The following is a 21,008-nucleotide window of genomic DNA, read 5'->3' as shown; positions in this document are numbered from 1 at the left end:
TTTTTCAACATTTTAAATGTTTGGCAAATTACAATAAACGGTGTTTTAAAGTTTTGAATTTATAACACATTATTAGTGAATTGTAAAGCCTTTTTAAAAAAACTTCAAATGTTAGCTTTAGCCATAGTGGAACTGCTAAATGTTTGGCAATTTCTACTTTAAAAAAACTTTAAGAAGGCTCTTAAAGCACTTTTCTAGTATTGCGCCTTTAGAAGTAGAATTTTTGCACTATATATCTCTTTAGCATTTTAATTGATTGAAAATTATAGAGAATGGTATTTTAGAATCTTAGGTGTCGCTTGGTAACATTGTTCTAGTAATGTTGTTTGTATTTTTTGAAAATACGTGTGAGGTGAAAAAAATGTGTGAAAATACATGTAATATTATTTAAAAACTAAAAAATGTTGCTTAAACTACCATACTAAAAAACCCATAGATTTTTTTTAAATGAACAATAAATTGTAGAATTGTTTTCTTAAAAACTCCAAATTTCAAATTTAGCCTCAAAAGCATGAATAGAAATTGTCTTTAAAAGTAAAGATTAAAACACTTTTTTTTTGGGGTGCTGTGGTACTACTAGACACTAAGGTGATCCTTTATCGTTTCAAGATTATCCTTCCCTTCCTAAATGATCATTTTTCCAAACCATATACAAAAAAAAATAAACATACTTTTATATTAAGAAATATATCCTATACTTGTATGAAAGTCATTTGACTATAGTTTAATTTCGAACTTTTTGGTCATTTTCATTTTGGCAATGTCCGAGATTCTCATCTCATATAAAATCCTTACCACTAGAGTCAGATCAATTACTTTGATATAATACTCATGTTCTAAAAAAAATTCAAAAGAAAATCTGATAGAAAAGAAAAATGCTCTATAGAAAGTTCCCTTTATTCTCTAACCCAATACTAAACAAAAATGAGACTCCTAAGCATGGTACAACAAAGAAGTCAAGAACCCAGTAGAGAACATTATGCCAAACTAGTTACCAAATAAAAATGCCACTTGATTCTCAAAAATAAATAATTAAATTGTTAAAATTACAATTAAAATTCCACCTGGATTTTGGCTCAATTATGATTCATGAATAAGGGTATTTCTCAACCCAAAAAAAAGGTATAAATAAGGGTAGAAGTGATAGTAAGTCAATATCAAATAAAACATGACGTGGACTTCTTTCAAGGTATCAAATTCATTGTTAGATAATAGCCGCCCAAATTGATGTGTATTTGACATATATACCTTTCAAAAGGCTGCCCTTTTTTGCGGCTGAGATAACGTTTCAACAGATGAAAGCCACCCCAGATATGTACCTTTAAATAACCATTAATTTTCTCAGCAATTAAAAAAAAAAAAACTATTAATTTAATTTCCAACTCTTTTTTTTAGTCACATATGAATTCATATACATTGCATCTGCATGCCGTAAGGGATGGAATCAAATTTATAATATGATTATTGAAACTTGAAAATAAAAAATAAATAACATTGACCTCATATATACATAACTGCATTAAATAATAACATTAACAAGTCAATCCAATAATGAATAACGAAAAATGATTCCTTAAGTTTATATATAAACTAGTCGCTAACCCGTGTGATACACGGGAAAACTATTAGAAAATAATAAAGTATGCATATATTAAAAGACAATTTAAGTTCATGTGTGCTTGCAAGGGATACATACATAAATAGTTCTTGCGGTAGAAATAAAAACCTTATCTTTGAGATAAAGAACTGATGTAAACAAACTAACCTTACATAAAACAAATTAAAAAAAAAAAAAACATAAAACTAATGTCACGGGAAATTCAGCCATATAGTAGTAATATATAAATCTCTTAAAACCTAAACCTAAACCTAAACGTAAGGACTAAATATTTATGCGCCTTCTCTTGCTTTCCTAATGTATTTGGTTAAAAACATAAAACTGATGTCACGGGAAATTTAGCCACATAATAGTAATATATAAATCTCTTAAAACCTAAACCTAAACGTAAGGACTAAATATATAAATAAACTAACTTTACAAAAGCTGAACTTTATAAGCTAAAATCTATACCGTGAGTTGTAGATCTTGAATGTTATACTATGCGTTTAGGTCTTCCTATATCTGGAGAGAGAGAGAGAGTTTGCAGAAACAAAAAAAAAATCTCTCTATAGCTTAAGAAACACAATATACTAAAATCAAAGAGATAAAATTTTCAGATGACAAAATATTATAGATAATTTAAAAGAACTTTGGTTTAATTCTTGAACACCGCAACTCCATAAAATTCATACTAATAATAATATTTTATGATAACGCAGTTAGAATTTTGGTTTAATTCTTGAACACTGAATTGGAAATTGATTATATGAGTATTCAATGGTGAACAAAGTACTATGTATTAATTAATATATAAACAAAACTAACCTTACAAAAGCTGAACTTTATAAGCTAAAATCTATACCGTGCATTGTAAATCTTGAATGCTTTAGGGCTTCCTACATCTGGAGAGAGAGAGTTTGCAGAAACCGTGGCTTTATATTTCTTAACTTGAGAGAGGGGTAAGGTTGCTAGGGTTTTGTAGATCTTGAATGCTTTAGGGCTTCCTACGTCTGGAGAAAGAGAGAGTTTGCAGAAACCGTGGCTTTATATTTCTTAACTTGAGAAAGGGGTAAGGTTGCTAGGGTTTTGAGGAGTTATAATTTTTATTTTTTATTTTTTTTTTAAATATTGTACTGACGTGAAAAATTGTTGTGCCAGCAAAGACTTCGGTTTTATATATATATATATATATATATAGATGACGAAGTCTAGAAAAAAGTATATACAATGCCCAATACACTTTCTTGGGCAAATTCATTATAGTGTACATGTGTGTTAATTTGACCTATTTTTAATTCATTATTGGTAAATTCTCAGCTTCATTAAGGCAAGGTAAATCTGGAATTATTTCACCATTTCTAAGTCCTCTAACATTCTGGCATATAGATGAAGTCTGGGTTCCATCTTCAGTCGAGTGTAAACTAATGTTCCTCATTATAATGCTGTAGCATGGAACTGACTTGCTATATGAAAATTCCAATGCAATTTCTTTATCTGATGTCCCATATATTTGATCGTACACGATATTACTAACACGAACCGCCAATGTCTGAAAATTTAAAAAAAAAAAAAAAAAAAACCATGTGTTAATTTTCTCACTATGAGATTTACATTTTGATTTGAACTTTAATTTCTCATTCAATCCTTTGTAAAAGACTAATTCTAAGTATCGCCAATATTGTATACTAAAGAAAAGTAAGAGGGTTACTTGATTTCCACAGTGCTTGTGAACCTTGTGGTCACAGTAATATTGATCAATGATGATAGGACGAGCTGAACCAATAGATGTGATATGCTCAAAGGTTATATTTCTTGCATATCCTTTCCCTCCCTGGGCATAAAAGCGCAACAAATATGAAAACTATAATATTGATTATTATAACAAATAAATAAACATTATTTTTGTTACAATAAATCCAAAAATGTATATTTATTTATTTTTTACAATTTGTTCACAATTATTAATATAACATATTATGATTGATGCTAATAAAAAGTTGTGTTAATTTGTAGACTCATATAAAAAAATAATTTACTCTAATTATAACCTATATTATACCACATCAAACAATAGTACAAAATTATGAAAATTTTTAAATGTTTTTAACATTAATCATTTTATTATAACTTAAATAATCATAAGTCCAAATTTTATATTATTTTTTTACAGTTTGTTCATAATTATTAATATGGCATGATTAATGGTAATAAAAAGTTGAGTTCATTGTAAGGTATTATAAAAATGATTATTTACTTTAATTATAATTTACCACATCAAACAATAGTAAAAAATATTTTTAACATTAATATTTTTATTATGACTTAAATAATACTTCTATATGTAATGATCATATATTACCTGCCATGTCTTTATTCTCGCTCCGTTTGTGGTTCCCGTGAAAGAGACATCCTTGACATGAACATACCCTACTGTTTCATGCTTTCCATCCTTACCCAGACTTACAATGCTGAAGAAAGGAATAAGGAAAAAAAATATATATATATATATATATAAATTAAATAAGTATATAACAATGAGAACATATACTGAAAAAAAAAAATTTAAATAAAAGCACAAGAATTTTTTAACCTGTGGGGCCCAATAATTTATGGCCCTGGCCCATTTATTCATTAGGGTCCAAAGGCCCGAGCCGAGGAAGGTTGTAGCCTAGGCTCGGTAATACAAGTCCAGAATAGTTTTGGGACACAGCCGAGGATGATTCAGTCCTCGGCATGTCCGAGGACTCACTGGAGGGAAGGGCAAAAACAGTATAGGAGTAACTTGGGAAAAATCTAAAATATCTAGGTCAAATAGAGAAGGATACGCTGGAAAAAGTAACGACCAGGGAAAGCTGCCCTTACTGCCATTCAATACTCTGCACCTAACAGAGCCATACTCTCCAGCTTTTACAACCACCCCCAACCACTCTGGATATGGGCTGATGGGACAAGTATCAGTCTTGGAAAAGTCGACCCTACACGTGGACGAAAGATAAGGAACACATGCTAGTATAAAAAGGAAAAGTAAGCAATCTAAAGAGAAGGCTGGGAAAAATGGCCAAAAACCAGAGCCTCCCAGCCCGCCTCCAGGAGAAAGACTCCTAGGGTGAAAACGACCTAACCATGTATGAATACCACGAAGAACCCACCGTCTGGTGACTAGGGCCTAGCCTTTCAAACCCACGCTCTATAAATGATATTGTTTGGGCATTTTTACGTGCGAACCCAGCGCTATTACGGGTCGTTACAAATCAAGTCCTCACATAACCTTATTCCATGACCTAGCCCACAGTCAATATTGTTGGTGTTGATGTGTGACGAACCATCACCGATCGAAATACAGTCATCACTTGCATTGATTATTAATTAGGAGAAAATGGGCAATTGCCTATTTCGCTAAAACTTTTAAGTAAAATACCCCATATTTGAAACTAATTAGAAAAATGTCTCTATTTTTAAACTCAATTTTCTAAAAATCGAGTATTAATTTAAAACTTGATTTTTGGACAATCCAGTTATAGGGAATTGAAAAAAATTTAAAAAAAAAAATTTAGAACTCGAGTTCTAAAAAAAAAAAAAAATTCTTAAGTCCACATTCACTATAACTCGATGTTCCAAAAATTGAGTTTTACATTTGGAACTTGATTTTTAGAAAATCGAGTTTTAAAACAGGGGCATTTCCCTAATTAATTTCAAACATGGGGTATTTTACTAGAAAAATTGTGAGAAATGGATAAAAGCCCATTTTGGCCTTATTAGTTGTACTAGTCATGAACCCTTATCACCAAAAAAGATACAAACTAAATTATACACACATATATAAACTAAATTATACATGTATATAAAGATGGACGGAACTACCTGTTAACTATTTTTTCTTTAAAAATGATATATATATATATATGTATATATATAATTATTGAAGGTTAGGCCTAAAAAATAGGATACCCCAAATAAAAAGTCCAATGATCATCTTAAAAGTATAATTAAGTAATTGAATTAGAGGTTATAGAGACAGATTACTTCTTTTCTTTTCTTTTTCTTTTCTTTTTTTTTTAAAAAAATTGCTCTAAAATTTGGTTCAGTTGTGTAAATTTCATTGGATTTATTGTAATTTTTTTTATTCATTTTGGTAGATAATTTGACAATTTATATTGATAATGAAACTTGTAAGAATATAAAAAATAATAAGTTCTAAAAATTTAGCATATATATACACACATCAAAGTTATAATATATTTAACCAAAAAAAAAAAGTTATAATATATTTATAATTATGACATACTTTTAGCATATTAGAGAATATATATATATATATATATATGTGTGTGTGTGTGTGAGAGAGAGAGAGAGAGAGAGAGAGCGAGAGACTCGGCCCCCTATACAAAAAGTACTCCTAACCTGCCCTCAATATAAACGTAGATATAATTATTATCTAACAAAAGACAGATATAAAATGTAAAAATGAAGATCAGTATTCATGCATTTAAACTAAAAAAGGACAATGATGGTACATGTGAAAAAGAAAGATTCCAAGAAGTTTCATACCGGTCCCAATGCTAGTGTTGTATATGATGATGTTTTTGGAATGTTGGATATGAATTCCATCGGTGTTAGGGCTATGCTTAGGGGCTTGGATAGTGAGAGAAGTAGCATTCACCCATTCGGACCTTTCAAAAGCAACGTGAATTTGTGGACTGTCCTCAAAGGTTAGGCTATCAATGTGCACATTGTTAGAGCCTCCTATTATATAACCCTGCAAATTAAGTGTACCATGCATGAAAATGGGTTGGAGTTAATTAAGAAGGAAAATTAAATAATTTTTTATTTAAAAAAAAGAAAGAAAGAAAGAAAGATGTCCATGTTTTTACATCTTCCTAAGGGCTGTAAAATATGAAATTCTGAAATTCAATAAAATAAAAAAAAAGAACCCATTTGTTTCAAGTTTTAACAGTTTCAAATCGTACTAATTTTTAGGTACCATTTTCAAACAATTTATAGTGAAAAATATATATATATATATATATATTTTTTTTTTTTTACAGATTGCCCACCTAATAGGACCCTAATTTAACTAAAAAATCTTGAAAATAAACTTAAAATCAGAGAAATGAATTCCTAAATCCTATAATTTTAAAAACTACATAAAGATATTTAAAAAAAAAAACAAAAAAACAATAAAAATGAACCCTACAGCAATTGAAAGAAAGATCAAACATAATTAGCAAAAGAAATTATGTGGGAAAGACAGGTCTTCCATCGGGTAATCGCAATATAAACTAATAAATTAACACTTAGAGTGTGTTTATATATCACTTATTTTATTGAATTTGAAAAATTATTATTGAAAATACTGTAAAAAATGTAAAAGTTAGTTGAAATAATATAGTAGGACCCATAATTAGTGTCAAAAAGTGTAGTGGAGCCCATGAATAGTAGCAAAAATAAGCTGAATAGTGAAATAATTTTCATTTTTAGGGTCTGTTTGGATACCGCTTATTTACCGAAAACTGAAAACTTATTACTGAAAACATTGTAGCAAAATAATTTTTAAATGTATGAATAATGCTGTGGGACCCAAATTTACCTAAAAATTTGTGTTTTGCTGAGTTTGGTGATCCCATGAATAGTACTGTGGGACCCTCAAAAAACACAAAATGCAACTGAAATATAATTTCAACGCTGGGCAAACACACGCTTAATCCTAACACAAACGCACACTTAATATCAAAAACTTACTAAGAATATTTTGAAAATAAAGAAATTAATTAATTAAATCATTTAACTATTATTCTAGCATATCACATATTATATAAGAAATATTGAATACTAAAAGTTGTGATTTTCCAGAATTATTGAATCTATTGATGAATTATAAAAATAAAAATTTAAGAAATTTTAAATTTTATCACCAAAAGTACCAGTAGTAAAACTTTACATAAAAGTTAAAACTCTATTATTTAAGTTTTATGAAATTTAAAATTCTAAATCAACTAAAACTTTCAATCCTTTCTAAAAATATATACAAAAAAAAAAAAACTAAAATTCAATCATAAAAAATTAAAATAATTTAAAATAAAATTTAATATACATTATATATAATAAAATTTATACACTACACCGTACTTATACTAAAGACTCAATATATGTATGTATTGTATTATTATACATCGTTAATTTTTTTTTTTTTTTTTTCATGTGAGTCATCAAAATTGTTAATGTACGCTATATAATTAAAACTTTATTAAAGTTTCAAGCATCCCACTAATTATTAATATAGTTTTTATTTGTTTATATATAATTTCGATTGAATATATATATATATATATATGTAGGGATGTTAAGCCCAATAGTATATATGGGGCCGAGGGCTCGGTCTGAGAATGCCTAGTAGTCCGAGGACAGGCAAACGTTATTATGGAGGTCGGCATTAATGAATAAAGAAAAGGGCCTCGTCATGATGGTCCAAGAAAGTGGTCCGAGGAGGGATACTTCCTCAACTAAGTGAAATAGAGGTCAGAAGGTGCGGTCTGCCATCCATAAGCAACATTCCAAGATATTCTATTAATAAGGATATACATCATGAAAGCACAAGACAAATGAAAACTATGAAATATCTAAGAGAAAGCTGCTACCACCACACTAAATGCTCTGTAGCTAACTCTCTGGCCACATTAATAAGGAAGTGATATCTGAACAGTAATTTTCAGCCTTACAGTTACTCCCAAAGATTTCAGGAATGTACTAATGGAACAAGGGGAAAGGGATTGGAGAATTAAGAGAAAAATACTGTAGCAACAAAAACTGTGCTTGTAATCAAATTCAAGAAATATATAAAAAAACTGATCTCCTCGAATTGTATCAATGACGATTTTCTTTAGATAAAACCAGTCTATCATTACTTTATTGTCATCTGAATCCATTATAATTGTTACTCAACTCATTAGAGCCATGTTTTCTAACGCACTTTCTACAAATTCATTGTATTAGGCTCTTTGGCCTAAATCATTTTTACCTTTTGGACTTAGGAACTAAATTGTGTCCTTACTAAAAAAAAAATATATATATATATATATATATATATATATATAACACTAGTATATTATTATTAGAGGATACTTACAGTTGGTTTCCTGCCACAAACCTGCAATGAGAAATTTTTTTTTTTTTTTTTTTTTGAGAATGAGTTTAATTGAAGTTGGGAAAGACGTAAAACTCCATATATATTTATTTATTTATTTAGAGGTTCAATTTATGATTATCTTGAAAAGGTAGGATTTTATTTTTCTTCATATTTCCAAATATTCCATATTCTCAATATCCTTACTCTTTTATTTTCTTTGCATTTCAGATCCCACCACTTTTTTCCCTGTCCATTGATAGTACCAGATCCACGGATAAGAAGACCCTTGAAGTCACTGAATTCGATCCAGATAAGGCATTTGTCATCAGGGCATTTCCATGCAGAAGGATCACCTAGTGCAATTATAGTGCCATCTGAAGATGATAAAATATTGGGCCTGATGGGCTTACCTTAATGGGCCTGACGGACTGGGTCTCTTGGGCCTTCGTAAAGATGGTCCCAGCTTTGAAGGCCCATCGTAAGGGCCCATGATCCGAAACGTCCATAGCCCAGAAAAACCCTAAGATCCGGAAATGGGAATCCTTGCTCACCACGCTTAGAAGAATTGGGAGTAGAGTCCCACATTGAAAAGATGTGGAAACCAAAAAGGAAAAGTCAACCCTTTATCACTATAAAAGGCCTAATACCCACAGAAATCGAGGTACGCTTTAATTGACTCTCTCTAACGCTCTAAGCAAAATAGAAGAATTCTAACTTGACCGTCGGAGAGCCTTTGGCCGGCACCACACCGGTGCTCTCTGAAGGACTTCCGTCAATTGTTTTTGTCGTGCAGGTTGGCTTCGAGTCGCGAGTACGGTGTGACCCATTGGTGACAATTTTCAACGTCATCAGTTGGCGCCGTCTGTGGGAAAGACGACCGGGTACGGTAACATTTCCTAGACAAAAGAGTTACATGGTACTCACACGCTCGATGGCAACCACAAATGACGTCCAAGAAGAAGCCCCTACGACTGCCCTTGAGAGACAGGTCAAGACGCTCGCCGCAGCCGTGGAGCGCCTCACCAAACAAAACCACGACCTGATAGAGCAGCTGAATCGAAAGAGTGCGGCGGTGAATAGCCAAGGAGAAGATCAAGAAGGGAACAGTGAGGAAATGAGAAATAATGACGGACCACAGGAGAGTAACGCCCCGAGCAAACAAGTGCGACGGGACGCTAGCATCCCTTCAGTGACGGATACAGCTCCACAACCCATCATCGCGGAGATGCAGGCGATGAAGGAACAGATGGAAGTACTGATGAACGCTCTCAAGGGGCGAGTGTCCAGTGATCTTGACGACCTTGTCAACCGGACTGACTCGCCATTTACGGCGTCCGTCAATTCCTTCCCCCTGCCGAGTAAGTTCCGCATGCCGAGTATGGACAGTTATGACGGAATCAAGGACCCTCTCGATCACCTAGAGACCTTCAAGACCCTGATGCACCTTCAGGGAGTGGCAGACGCAATTATGTGTAGGGCATTCCCTACAACCCTAAAGGGCGCAGCAAGGATTTGGTTCAGTCGGCTAACACCAAATTCCATCGGCACCTTCAAGGAGCTGAGCGCTCAGTTCACTACGCACTTCATCAGAGGACATCGGTATAAGAAATCCACGGCTTGTTTAATGAATATCAAGCAGAGAGAGAAAGAGACGTTACGAGCCTACATATCACGCTTCAATAAAGAAGCGCTCTCGATCGACGAAGCCGACGACAAGATATTGGTGGCAGCGTTCACGAACGGGCTGAAGGGGGGTAAGTTTTTGTTCTCCCTATACAAAAACAACCCAAAGACGATGTCAGAGGTGCTTTACAGGGCCACCAAGTATATGAACGCTGAAGACGCGCTATTAGCCCGAGAAGATAGACCCAAGAAAAGAGACAGACAAGAGGACCCCCGACAGGACCAGGGGCGGAAGAGAGGACGGATGGGAGATCGGAGGGAGGAGAGACGTCCAAAACCAATGGGCGGAAGGTTCACAAGTTTCACTCCGTTGACCGCCCCGATAGACCAAGTCCTAATGCAGATTAAGGACGAAGGATCCCTGACGTTTCCGGGAAAGCTGAAGAGTGATCCCAACAAAAGGTCCAGAGACAAATATTGCCGCTTCCACCGTGACCATGGTCACGACACGGCCGATTGCTATGACTTGAAGCAACAAATCGAAACCCTTATCCGACAAAGGAAACTGAAGAAGTTCGTCAGTAAGGAGAGAACGGATCAACCCCCACAAGAACAACACCCTCGTCGAGAAAACGAGCGACCAAGGCCCCCATTGGGGGACATAAGGATGATAATTGGAGGAACAGGTGCGGCCGGATCGTCAAAAAAGGCTCGCAAAACATACCTTCGGATGGTACAGAATGTCCAGTTGGCGGGTACAGTGCCAAAGATGGCAAGAAGGGAAGGCCCCATTATCGAGTTCTCGGAAGAGGATGCAAGACGCCTACACCATCCACACGACGATGCCCTCGTCGTCACCTTGCGGGCAGGCGACTACAACATCCACCGAGTGTTGGTCGACAACGGTAGTTCGGCCGACATCTTGTATTATCCGGCGTTCCAACAAATGAGGATTGACAGGGAGCTGCTAATACCGACAAACGCCTCGCTCGTTGGTTTCGGAGGGAGTAGAATATTCCCTTTGGGCGCAGTCACGTTATCGGTGGCAGTAAGAGATTACCCCCAACAAATCACCAAGGACATAACATTCTTGGTGGTCGATTGCTCGTTAGCCTACAATGCTATTATTGGACGACCCACGCTCAACTCGTGGAAGGCGGCAACATCAACTTACCACCTGATGATCAAGTTCCCAACAGAGTATTGGGTAGGAGAGCTACGCGGAAGTCAAATTGCCGCACGAGAATGCTACGTAGCTATGATGGAGGTGGAAGACCAGATCCAGGCCTTGAACATAGAAGAACACCGAACGACGGCAGAACCTACAGAGAAGCTAGAGGAGATAACTCTCGACAGTTCCAATCCAGACCGAACCACCAGGATCGGAACGCTTGCCAAACCCGCAATTCGTCAAGAGCTCGTAGCTTTCTTGAGAAGCAATAAGGATGTGTTCGCCTGGAGCCATGACGATATGCCAGGAATCGATCCCTCGGTCATGGTACATAAGTTGAATGTGTTGCCCTCGTTTCCACCCGTCCGACAAAAGAAGAGAGTATTCGCCCCGGAACGAGACCAAGCAATAGCGGAAGAGGTCCGCAAACTCCAAGAGGCAAGCTTCATCAGGGAAGTCTACTACCCCGATTGGCTGGCGAATGTGGTAATGGTGAAGAAAATGAGTGGCAAATGGCGGATGTGCGTGGACTTCACCGATCTTAACAAAGCATGCCCCAAAGATAGCTATCCCCTCCCAAGGGTCGACATCCTAGTAGACTCGACGGCTCAACACCAATTGCTAAGCTTCATGGATGCTTTCTCGGGTTATAACCAGATCCGCATGCACGAGGACGATCAAGAGAAGACTTCGTTTGTAACCAGTCAAGGACTCTTCTGTTACAAAGTAATGCCATTCAGTCTGAAGAATGCAGGGGCAACATACCAGAGACTAATGAACAAGATGTTCGCACAGCAAATCGGGAGGAATGTCCAAGTCTATGTCGACGACATGCTGGTGAAGAGCCGGAAGGAGGAAGACCACTTGGAAGATCTCAAGGAAACATTCGGCACACTTCGATCCTACAACATGAAGCTCAATCCGGGAAAGTGCGCATTCGGTGTAACGGCCGGCAAATTCCTAGGATTCATGGTATCTCAAAGGGGAATTGAAGCTAACCCGGACAAAATCCGAGCCATAATGGAGATGGCCCCCCCGAGAAACGTGAAGGAAGTACAGAGCCTCGACGGCAAGGTAGTGGCATTGAATAGATTCGTGTCGAGGGCGACGGACAAGTGTTTACCCTTCTTTCGAACATTGAAAAAGTCATTCGAGTGGACGGACGAGTGTCAGCGAGCCTTCGAGGAGTTAAAAACCTATCTATCTTCACCACCTCTACTGAGCCCCTCGCAACCAGGTGAAGAGCTCTTCCTCTATTTGGCTGTCTCCACGGTGGCCGTCAGCGCGGCCTTAATCAGAGAGGAGGACAGGGCACAGAAGCCCGTGTACTACGCCAGCCGGGCGCTCCGCGGTGCCTAGGAAAGATACCAACCTATGGAGAAACTCGCTTTTGCGTTGGTCACGGCGGCTCGCAAGCTCAAGCCCTACTTTCAAGCCCATACCGTGAACGTAATGACCGACAAGCCCTTGCGAAGGGCACTAAGTAATCCAGAGGCCGCAGGTCGACTGACGCTGTGGGCAATATAATTGAGTGAGTTTGACATCAAGTACCGTCCACGTGTGGCCATTAAAGGACAAGCTGTAGCCGACTTCATAGCAGAGTTTACGCATGACGCGGACAAGGGGGCAGAAGAACCCCCCCAGTGGAACATCTACACCGACGGATCATCCAATAAGCGAGTCGGAGGAGCCGGCATAATATTGCTGTCACCTGAAGGAGACAAGATTGAATGTATGGTCCGTCTCGACTTCCCCATTACCAACAACGAAGCAGAATACGAAGCGGTGGCAACGAGACTCGACCTAGCCAAAGCCGCCGGAGCTGAAAGTGTGGTCGTGCATTGCGACTCTCAAGTCGTGACCAATCAAGTAAACGGAGATTATGAATGCAAAGGGGAAAGGTTGAAGAGATATCTTGATCAAGTAAGGGCGAGAGTCGACGGGCTAAAAGCAATGTTCGTCCAGATCCCCAGGGGAGAAAATGAGCTCGCCGATCGGCTAGCCAAAGCCGCTTCAGCAGAATATATGACGACACCGGGTAATGTACTTTCCTTTGTTCAAATCTTTCCGCTAATAGACCCCGACAACATGCAGGAGATACGCTCCGAAAGAAACTGGACTACGCAGATAACTTCATACTTAAAGGACGGGATATTGCCGGACGAGAAGGAGGCAGCGAGAAAGCTAAAAGTCCAAGTGGCAAGGTTCGTCTTGATAAAAGACATTCTTTACAAGAGAGGTTTCTCCCGTCCTTATCTAAGATGTCTCGGGGTTGAAGAGGCAGACTACGTAATGAGGGAAGTACATGAAGGAATATGCGGGAACCATTCCGGATCGCGCTCGTTAGTGCACAAACTGGTACGAGTTGGGTATTACTGGCCAACCATGCAGAAGGATGCCGAGTCTCACGTTAAAAGCTGCGACAAATGCCAAAGGTTCAGCAATTTCATCGGACAACCAGCTGAGGAGCTAACCCCTATAACGGCTCCATGGCCGTTCGCTCAGTGGGGACTAGATATCATGGAACCTTTCCCAACCGCGGTAAGGTAGCTGAAGTTCTTGGTAGTGGGTATCGACTACTTCACAAAGTGGGTAGAGGCGGAAGCCTTGGCCACCATTACAGAAAAGAACATTAGAAGCTTTGTCTGGCGGAGCATCGTATGTAGGTTTGGTATTCCTAGAGTTCTTGTCTCAGATAACGGGAGGCAGTTCGACAACGGCCACTTCCGGGATTTCTGCACACAGCTAAGAATAAAAAACCACTACTCCTCACCCGCCCATCCTCAGGCTAACGGTCAGGTTGAGGTCACGAACCGATCCCTGCTAAAGATTATCAAGACTCGGCTCAAGGGGGCAAAGGGCATATGGCCGGAAGAATTGCCGAGCATACTGTGGGCATATAGGACAACGGCGAGGACTCCGACAGGAGAGACACCATTTCGACTGACATACGGGAGCGAGGCAGTCATCCCAGCAGAAGTTGGGCTCACAAGCTACAGGGTTCGCAACCACGACGAGGGCAGGAATGACGAATCCATGAGGCTACAGCTGGACCTTATAGATGAGGTCAGGTCGGCAGCAGAGCAGAGGATCGCTAGATACCAGGATCGCATGTCCAGACATTTCAACTCCCAGGTCCGACAAAGAAGCTTCCAAGTAGGAGACCTCGTACTCAGGAGGGTCATGGGTGCAACTAGAGACCCTACACAGGGAAAACTCGGCCCCAACTGGGAAGGACCTTACAGAGTTACGTCGTGGAAAAGGAAAGGAACATACCACCTGGAGACAATAGACGGAGAAAAGCTACCGCATCCGTGGAATGCCGAGCACTTGAGGAAATACTTCCAGTAATAGTGACACGACAACCAGTTTTTCTTTTAAGACTTTTTGGCATTATTAACTTTTCTTTTAACTGTTTAACTATTTTTGCTACAATATTGTCGTGCCTTTTTAAGCCCGGGGGGGCAGGCACTTTTCCTTTACGCATTTCTATCAACTTTGATTTTCTACTTGGATGTCATTACAATTGCCCACAAAATAACTGAGGTCCATCAAATGTACGGATGCAAAATAAAGTCCATAAGATGGACGGATCCTTCTAAAGGATGATCACTTGAAGTCCACAAGATGGACGGATACAAAATCAAGTCCACAAGATGGACGGATAAGCCTACGAGGATTATCACTTCCACAAAGTGGACGGATCACTAAGGTGATGAAACGTGAGTCCACAAAGTGGACGGATCACTAAGGTGATGAAACCTGAGTCCACAAAGTGGACGGATCACTAAGGTGATGAAACGTGAGTCCACAAAGTGGACGGATCACTAAGGTGATAATATAAAACCGAAAAGTGGACGGATCACTAAGGTGATGAAAAAAAACTGTCCTCAAAGTGGACGGATCACTAAGATGTTGAAATACATGTCCACAAAACAGACGGAGATAATAGAAGAGCGTGTAAGCGAAGTGAACAGACAACTAGCTACGTTAAAATTTTCTACAAGTCCATTAAATACGCGATATATTTAAAAATGACGTACAACGCCACAAAGTGGACGGTCCTCATAATAAACCTCTCAAAACAGACGGAAAAGGAAAATTCTCACCGATGTAAATGCTCAATCAACACAAGATAACAAGTCTGCAATGTGGACGGAGTATCACAGAAACAAATATTCTCACAAAAATCCTTCCTCAAGAAGGAAGACGGAGCTTTAAACAGAGTACCAAACAATTATAAAAAGCATATGTGAACATTAAGCCAAAAGCCCCAAAGGCAAATGTTTAATACAATTAAAAAGGACGGATTGTCTTAAAATGTGAATAAAAAAAACAAAAAAAAAGAATAGACGGATTGTCCTCAAAATGGATTACATAGACGTTAAGCTTCCTTTGGTTCAGCAACTTGGACATCCTTCGACGGGACGGACTCTCCGTCTCCTTGAGCAGCACCATCGCCAAAAAGGTCCTCCGTATTTTTGGAGGCGACGGGGAGGGCAGAAGTCTGGGCTTGGTCCTCAAGTTTGACCATTGACAAATCCAGCTCTGGATAGGCCTTCTTGACTTGACGGAGAGAATCATCGAAGCCTTGAAGGAAGGAGTCCGACAGCTCGCCCAAACAGGACTCCGAGCATCGGTACTCCTCGACGGCTGCCTCTTTCGCCTGACGGATCTCTTCTTTGAGTTCTTTGATCTCCGCCTCTTTTTTCTCTATGGCCATCAGCGCAGTGGCCGTCTTCTCCTCCAGCTCCTTCCTCGCCTTCTCAGAAAGCTCCAGCTTCTTCTCCATCTTGGACCTCCATTTATGGAGTTGTCCGAGCTCTTCCTCCGTCTGCTCCGCCTTCGCGCGCACCCGGTCCAAGGTACTCTCACGGTTGAGACACCGGTCCAGTAGTCCCTTCATCATGACCAAGGACTGCGAATAGAAAAGAGACCGTCACATAATGTAAGTAACAACAAGAAAGAAAAATAAAAACTTATTTGACGGACATAACCAACCTGAGCGACAGCAAAGAGGCCCGTCTCCCCCATGGCCTCCGTCGAATGGTTTCCCAGGTCTTCATAGTCTTCTGCCGTGATGATGGACGACAGCTTCTCCAATGCATACTTGGAGTCATCACGGAGAAGGGAAGGAGGTCTCTCTTGCTTACCGTCTGGGACCGTCATCAATCCCTTACCCTTCCCCTGCTTCGCTGGGGTGACGGTCTTGTTACCCTCAGCCATTAAACCAACCACAGGTTCAAGAGAGACCTTTGGTTGCTTAAATGGACGGTCGGATTTTGTTGTCAGTTTCCTCTTCGGGACTGAAGCCGACACCTTAGGTACCTCCTCGCCGGATTCCCTCTTCTTGACGGCTTGGGACTTGATCAAAGCTCTCCTCTTTGCGTCATCCATCTCTGCAAACAATGACGGATGAAATTAAAACAAAATAAGGCCAGGTAAATGGCAAAGTAAAGTCGACGGGCTTACGTCTATGAACTCGCTCGTCGTATCTAATTGCTTCTTGGGTGGGCTCAGGACCGTCGCAGTACCAATGTATGGTCCTCGGGTTCACCAACTTAGCCCAAGTCCTTTCCTTCGGCGTAGTTTTCCTGCAAACCTTTTAAGGAAACTAAACTCCTCGAGGCTTACTTGTGGGCGCCGTCTACCTGCAGAGAAAGATGATCAAGATATACACATAAAACTGGACGGATATGAAAAGCAGTACAAAATTAAGACGGATGCATACGTGTCTGATTTATCACTGCCCAAGTTGTGTCGACGGGCATGTACTCCATCTCCCCTGGATGGTTCATCCATCTGTCACCCTCCAGGAAGAAGTACCGACTCTTCCAGTCTCTATTTGAGTCTGGGGTCTCAAAGATCACCTTCAACAAGGGGCTCCGACTAGCAAAACTATACATCCCCCTTGATCCAGAAATCTCGTCTGGACGGTAACAGTGAAGAAATTCACAGACCGTCAATTTCCTTTCCCCGTTTGACATTGCACCGTAAAGAATCTCCATGGCTATGAAGACCCTCCAGGCGTTAGGGGATATCTGGGTGACGGACAACCCCAGATACTGTAAGAGTTCCCTATGAAGTGTAGAAAGCGGGAATCGAAGTCCAGCCTTCAATGCCTGCTCGTACACTCCGACACCGTCTACCCCTTCATAGTAACACTTCTCCGACGCATATGGTAGACGGATGGAAACATAGTCTGGGATTTGGAAGTTGGCCCTGAAGGTGCTGAAGTGTTTCTCCCTGATGACGGATGTAAACCTATGCACCGTCCACTCTGGCAACATGATGAACTGCCTTAGTCCATCAGCGCCTACAACGGACTCCAGTGCTTGATCCCCGTCGTCATTGGAACCCTCTATTTCAACTATCTCCACATCCTCATTTGTTGAGGATGAAGAGGAGGCAGACGGACTCCTATCTTCGCCGGGGCTCTCTTGGTCTTTATGACCGGACGGGTATACATCCTCGTATTCCGTCCCATCACGAACCACCGACTGGTTACTTGACGCACTAGACATTTCCTACAATTGACAATGAAACCTAAGACCGACGGGTTTGAAAGTGTTGACGGGTATGGAAAGCCTAACAACAATGCATGGACGAAAATGTAACTTGACTATAATAAATTAGAAGCACTTACCAAACTTATCAGAGGATAGGTGACGGTTGGTGTAATCAACAGATATTCGTCCTTGACGGATTACTCTGACAAGGTTGACGGCTTCGCTCTGACAAATGTTTTCTGAGTGAAAATTGAAAAATGAAAGAGTGAGGCGCCTTATATATATAGGAGGTGCACGAAAGACGAAGCGACACTTCGATCCTATACAACGACCATTCAGAGAGTGACACGTGGCATACTTAATAAATGCTGACAGCCTGTCAGTATGTACCAACAGATTTGTACCCGTCATGTCACCGTCAACTTGATGAATCTTACTATGACGGGTTGATCCATCTGGAACCGTCGTCCTATCTTGCCTGAATCCGTTATAAAATGACCGTCATACCCATACGTAAAGACCGTCACCCCATTGATCCTTTGACCCAAAAGGTGATGGACCATTGGGGTGAAGGGGGCAACTGAAGATGATAAAATATTGGGCCTGATGGGCTTACCTTAATGGGCCTGACGGACTGGGTCTCTTGGGCCTTCGTAAAGATGGTCCCAGCTTTGAAGGCCCATCGTAAGGGCTCATGATCCGAAACGTCCATAGCCCAGAAAAACCCTAAGATCCGGAAATGGGAATCCTTGCTCACCACGATTAGAAGAATTGGGAGTAGAGTCTCACATTGAAAAGATGTGGAAACCAAAAAGGAAAAGTTAACCCTTTATCACTATAAAAGGCCTAATACCCACAGAAATCGAGGTACGCTTTAATTGACCCTCTCTAACGCTCTAAGCAAAACAGAAGAATTCTAACTTGACCGTCGGAGAGCCTTTGGCCGGCACCACACCGGTGCTCTCTGAAGGACTTCCGTCGATTGTTTTTGTCGTGCAGGTTCGCTTCGAGTCGCGAGTACGGTGTGACCCATTGGTGACAATTTTCAACGTCATCACCATCAATCTGCATAAATTAAGGTTTAAAAAAATCTCAATAAGTAATTTTTTAAAATCGTTGAATAATGGCCAATTTATCAATGAAAAGAATAATTGTCAACACTTATTATATAGTAAAAAAATTATAATAATCTGTTTTCATCGTTTAAAAAAAAATTATAATAATCAGTTTGACTTTACTTATTCATCAAAATATTTTATATATATATACTTAATACTTGTGTTATAAAATATGAACTTTGTGATTCTATATGATATCAATGTTTAATTGTAGAATGTATTCGTCTAGACTCTATACCGATTTCCCTCCCAGATTTCAACAACATTGTAAAATAAATATATAAATATATGTATATATTTATTTATTTATGAATAATGTAAAATATTTTACACGTTATAGAAGACATTCCATGCCTTCTTGATTTCCTTGCCACGTTTTTTGGGGTTTAGTTGAAATTTGTAAGAGATTCGAAAGACCTTTTCAATTTTTTTTTTTTTTTTTTTTTGCCTGGGTTTGCCTACCCGGTTAAAATCTGAAAATTCTCCCCCTATTCTTTATTACTATTCATCTTCCAATTGTCAAATTTAAGAAAGCACTCCCACAAACCAAAAAAAAAAACTAGTATGAGAACTATTAGGTAAACAACAGAAAACTAGAACAATTTAAGTCTGACTTTAGATTAGTTATTTTGCTGAAAGACTTATTTAATTATATGTTTAAAGTTGAGAAAAGTACCATTATGTTTAGAAAAAGTGAGACTTTAAAAGTTATGCATAAAGAAACATGCAGCTAAAAAAGGGTTGTACATGTACTTGTATATGTACCTGGACTGTGATATTATTGGACTGGCAATTGCCATTGAAGGTCAAGGGTTGAAGCCAAAAAGTCATCCCTTGAGGAACATGCATGGTGGGACTTGGGAGAAGACATTGAAGATTTGCATGTAGCTTTCCAAACATCCATAAAGGCCTTCAAGAAGCAAAAAAGAATATGAATAATTAAGCACATGAGAATGTCACAAAAATACAATACAATACAATGCAACATAATTAACCATATCATAAACCTCATAAGCAAAGTCCATTAGTCTAACCTTGGTATCATCAGCAAGTCCATCTCCTACAGCTCCATAATCAACCACGTTATAAACCTTTCTTGAATCAATGAAGATGGGACGGGATTGTGTCGATACAAAACATAAAGCAAAAACAAGAACACATAGTAGAAACTTGGCCATGGTTATGCTAGTAGCTAGAGGAAAAATAACGTTAAAAAAAAGTGAAGGGTTTGGTTAATAAAATACGTGGGAATTGAAAGTACGTACTTTAAATATTTAAAGTGTTTGTGGTATTATTACTACCATGACTCTGACAGGGTAATTTGTATTTGAAACGGGCTTATTTTCACGTAATTTAAATAGCGTAACTTGTATTTGAAAATGATTACATTTCTTTTTGGATTCGCTAAAAGATAAAGAGGTGAAGCGGTTGTTTTGTACGTAGTACTAAATGCAGCTCTATTTTTCTTTATCTTTACGTTTTTTTCCCTGATAGGTAATCTAAGGGTCAATGGAATATAAACACTACTATCTAAATTGTTAATTACATTTTTTTTTATAGAATAATACAAGTTATTAAGGTAATATATATATATATATATGTTTAAATGACAAAATAGCACTATGCTATATAATGCAGAGATTTTTTTTTTTTGAAAAAGAAAATTATATATATGACACATAATTAAGAATATATATTAATAAAATAAAATAAATTAATAAGAGCATTTGTAAAAAAAAAAAAAAAAATTTATTGAATTTGTTTAGTATGTTCTCAAAAAAAAAAAAAAAGGTTAATTATAATATTTGATTGCTTTATTCCAATAAAAGAACATTTCTATTTTTTATTTTTTATTGAGAACAAC

The 21,008-nt window shown here is 38.3% G+C and overlaps 1 protein-coding gene across 1 annotated transcript; it reads right to left on the bottom strand.

Moving 5' to 3' along the window:
- Positions 1-2,891: 2,891 nt before the first annotated feature.
- On the bottom strand, positions 2,892-20,322 carry LOC126703602 (probable polygalacturonase At3g15720). The gene is made up of 12 exons (XM_050402625.1): positions 20,123-20,322; positions 19,910-20,054; positions 19,085-19,091; positions 16,846-16,916; positions 16,671-16,734; positions 8,928-9,076; positions 6,149-6,356; positions 6,002-6,035; positions 4,869-4,949; positions 3,960-4,068; positions 3,309-3,431; positions 2,892-3,149 (listed from the first exon to the last, which is right to left on the bottom strand). The coding sequence occupies exons 1-12, from the start codon at positions 20,320-20,322 to the stop codon at positions 2,892-2,894; spliced, it is 1,449 nt and encodes a 482-aa protein (XP_050258582.1).
- Between the last annotated feature and the right edge of the window lie 686 nt (positions 20,323-21,008).

Source organism: Quercus robur, chromosome 2 (assembly GCF_932294415.1).
Source record: "Quercus robur chromosome 2, dhQueRobu3.1, whole genome shotgun sequence".
Taxonomy (NCBI): Eukaryota; Viridiplantae; Streptophyta; class Magnoliopsida; order Fagales; family Fagaceae; genus Quercus; species Quercus robur.
The sequence above is the reverse complement of the archived record's forward strand: the minus strand, read 5'-3'. Positions and strand labels throughout refer to the sequence as shown.